General features: G+C 42.0%; 1 protein-coding gene across 1 annotated transcript in view; it reads left to right on the plus strand.

The window, feature by feature from the left end:
- The window catches only part of LOC119568143, a 20970-nt gene that overhangs the window by 7356 nt on the left and 11114 nt on the right, over positions 1-2500 (plus strand). The window contains exons 7-8 of the mRNA XM_037916546.1: positions 1-2011; positions 2304-2500. The exon at positions 1-2011 is cut by the window's left edge and continues 634 nt beyond it; the exon at positions 2304-2500 is cut by the window's right edge and continues 422 nt beyond it. Coding sequence (XP_037772474.1) covers positions 1-2011; positions 2304-2500 — 2208 coding nt within the window. The remainder of the gene's footprint in view (positions 2012-2303) is intronic.

The following is a 2500-nucleotide window of genomic DNA, read 5'->3' on the forward strand; positions in this document are numbered from 1 at the left end:
ATTCTGCTCAGCATTCAAGGTCAAGAAAGCACAGTGAGGTTGAAAATGAATTTGAGGGCTTTGAAGAAAGCAAAGTGCAAGAAAATGTAAAAAAAAATATGAATGCCAGTGAAGCAAAAACACATGTGTTAGATGCCCATAAGATTTGTAATGAAAAGGTACAAGAACATTTTAATAAGACAGACTGTGACTTACAAGAAGAAAGAAACATAAGCACCGCTGCATTCCAGGAGGCAGACAGTACCAATGACAAGTTTCCTGAGAGAGGGGAAATGAGGGAAGAGGTGGAAGAGAAAGGCTCTGTAGCTGTGGAGAAGAATGGCCAGAATGAGGAAGAGAAAGGTGAACCCCCACAGACTGAAGAGGAGGAGGAAGAGGAGGACAGAGATGATGTGCAAAAGCAGGCAAGACAAATTGGAAAAGGTGTGGATATGTTAGAAGATATGGAGAATCTTAACCATGAGAAGGATGGAATTTCTCAAATTGGCATTGAACTTGATAATGCTAATGAGATGTGTGATGAGGATGGACTTTTAGACAGAACCACCTTAGAGGAAGAAGTAGGGATGGAAGAGCAAGGGGAAGAAATGGGAGATGACGGAGCAATAGAAAATGTGGAGATGTATCACGAAGAAGAGGAAGGACTAGATGAAAGTGAAATGGAACATGGAGTGACTGAAACAGAAGCTGCTGTTAATGCCTTGAAAGGAATAATGGCTCTGCAGCCTACTGAGATCCTTGGCCTCCCAGAGCCAGATTTTGTTTATGATACAGAGTATGTGGAGTACTTTGACGGTGGTGTGTATGAAGAGGATGAAGAGTTGGACCAGGAAGGTATTGATCATGAGGGAAACATGTGTGATGATGAAGCCATGGAACAGGAAGGAATGGAACAGGAGGAGCATCATGAGGTTCATGACATGCAGGGTGATGTAGATCAGGAAGGGATTGATCACGAGGAAGAGGAAGTCCTAGAGCAGGATGGAATGGACCAGGGGCAAGAAGAAAACCAAGAGCAGAATTTACAGCAAGGCCAAGAAGTTGTCTCTGATGAGGTAGGTACTGCTCAAGACGATAATCAGGAAAACCAAGAGGGACAGGAGGACATTGATGAAGAATGTGTAGAGCACCAGGAAGCTGTTGGAAATGAGGAACGTGATCAGGAAGAGGATATTGAAGAGGATATTGTAGAAGATGGCAGCCATGAAGATAATGTGGAGCAAGAGGAAGATACTGAACAAATGGAAGGTACTGATCAAGAGGATGAAATACATGGACAGGAAGAATGCAATGAACAGGCAGAAGAGGAGGAAGAAGTGCATGACCAAGGAGAACACCAGGACCAGGAAGGAGATGAGGTCCAGGATCAGGAAGATGAGGAAGAGGAGGACGAAGAAAATGAACAAGAAGAAGCAACTCCTGCTGAGGAAGAATTGGAAATGCAAGAAGAAGCTAATGAAGACTATGATGAGAGAGAGAAAATGGAAGAAACAGAAGATGGGGAAATGGAGGAAGAGGAGGCTGCAGAAGAAGAACCAGGTAATGAGAGTCAGGAGGAAGAAATGGTAGCAGAGGCAGAAAAAGGAAAGGAGAAAGATGAAGATGAAAAAGAGGAAGATCCAGTGAGGAAGTTGGAGGATGATAATAAGAATTCAGAAGAATCCATGGAAAATCAGGAAGATAATCTAAAAGAAAAGTCAGACAAAGAAAACAAAGTAAGTGACGTGGAAAAAGCACAAGCATATACAACTGATGAAAACACTGCCTCAGAGACAGATAAAGCAGCTGAGGTTCAGACACCAAGGAGTACAGTGAGTGGGAGGAAGCCAAGGCGGCCCAAACGGGGTCTTGAGAGAGAATTAGAACAGCTTGACTATTGGGGTCGTCGACTGGAACGTGATGCCAAAAGGCGACGGAGAACCATCTCTTCTAAGCTGCTGGGAAGTGTAGAGGAAGCAGAGTATTTGACCTGGGCAGACCTGCTTCGTAGTTTTATTCCCAACTCACTTTTGTAAGTTGAAGGCTTGATTTGTCGAAGATAGTTATTCTTGTATGATAATTATTTACTATTAGGTCTCTTGAAGAATAATGTATATTTTGTGTGCTTATGTTATTTTATACTTTTTCATTATCATTTGAGTATGCCTTTCTTTTTTTAAATCTAGGATCTGCAGGGAAAATAATGTATGACATAGAGTTATTGTTTTCTTTTTTTGTGTGAGTTGAAGCTAGATTTTTTGCATATTTAGATACCAGACCAAACTAATGAGAAATAATGTGAACCATTCAATTCTTCCTGACAGGACAACTAACCCAGATGCAAAAAGGAAAACTGGTCCTGATGCCCAGTCTGTTAGTAACTCATCTAGCCAAGATTCCAAATTTGTAGTTCCTTCTGTGGAGCAGTCACAGAACTCCAAATCAGTTCCGATGACTAATCACTTGGCCTCATCTGCGTCAGTTTCTCAGCCATCGTCTAATAAGGAAATTGAGGTGAAGA

This window comes from Penaeus monodon, chromosome 4 (assembly GCF_015228065.2).
Source record: "Penaeus monodon isolate SGIC_2016 chromosome 4, NSTDA_Pmon_1, whole genome shotgun sequence".
Classification (NCBI taxonomy): Eukaryota; Metazoa; Arthropoda; class Malacostraca; order Decapoda; family Penaeidae; genus Penaeus; species Penaeus monodon.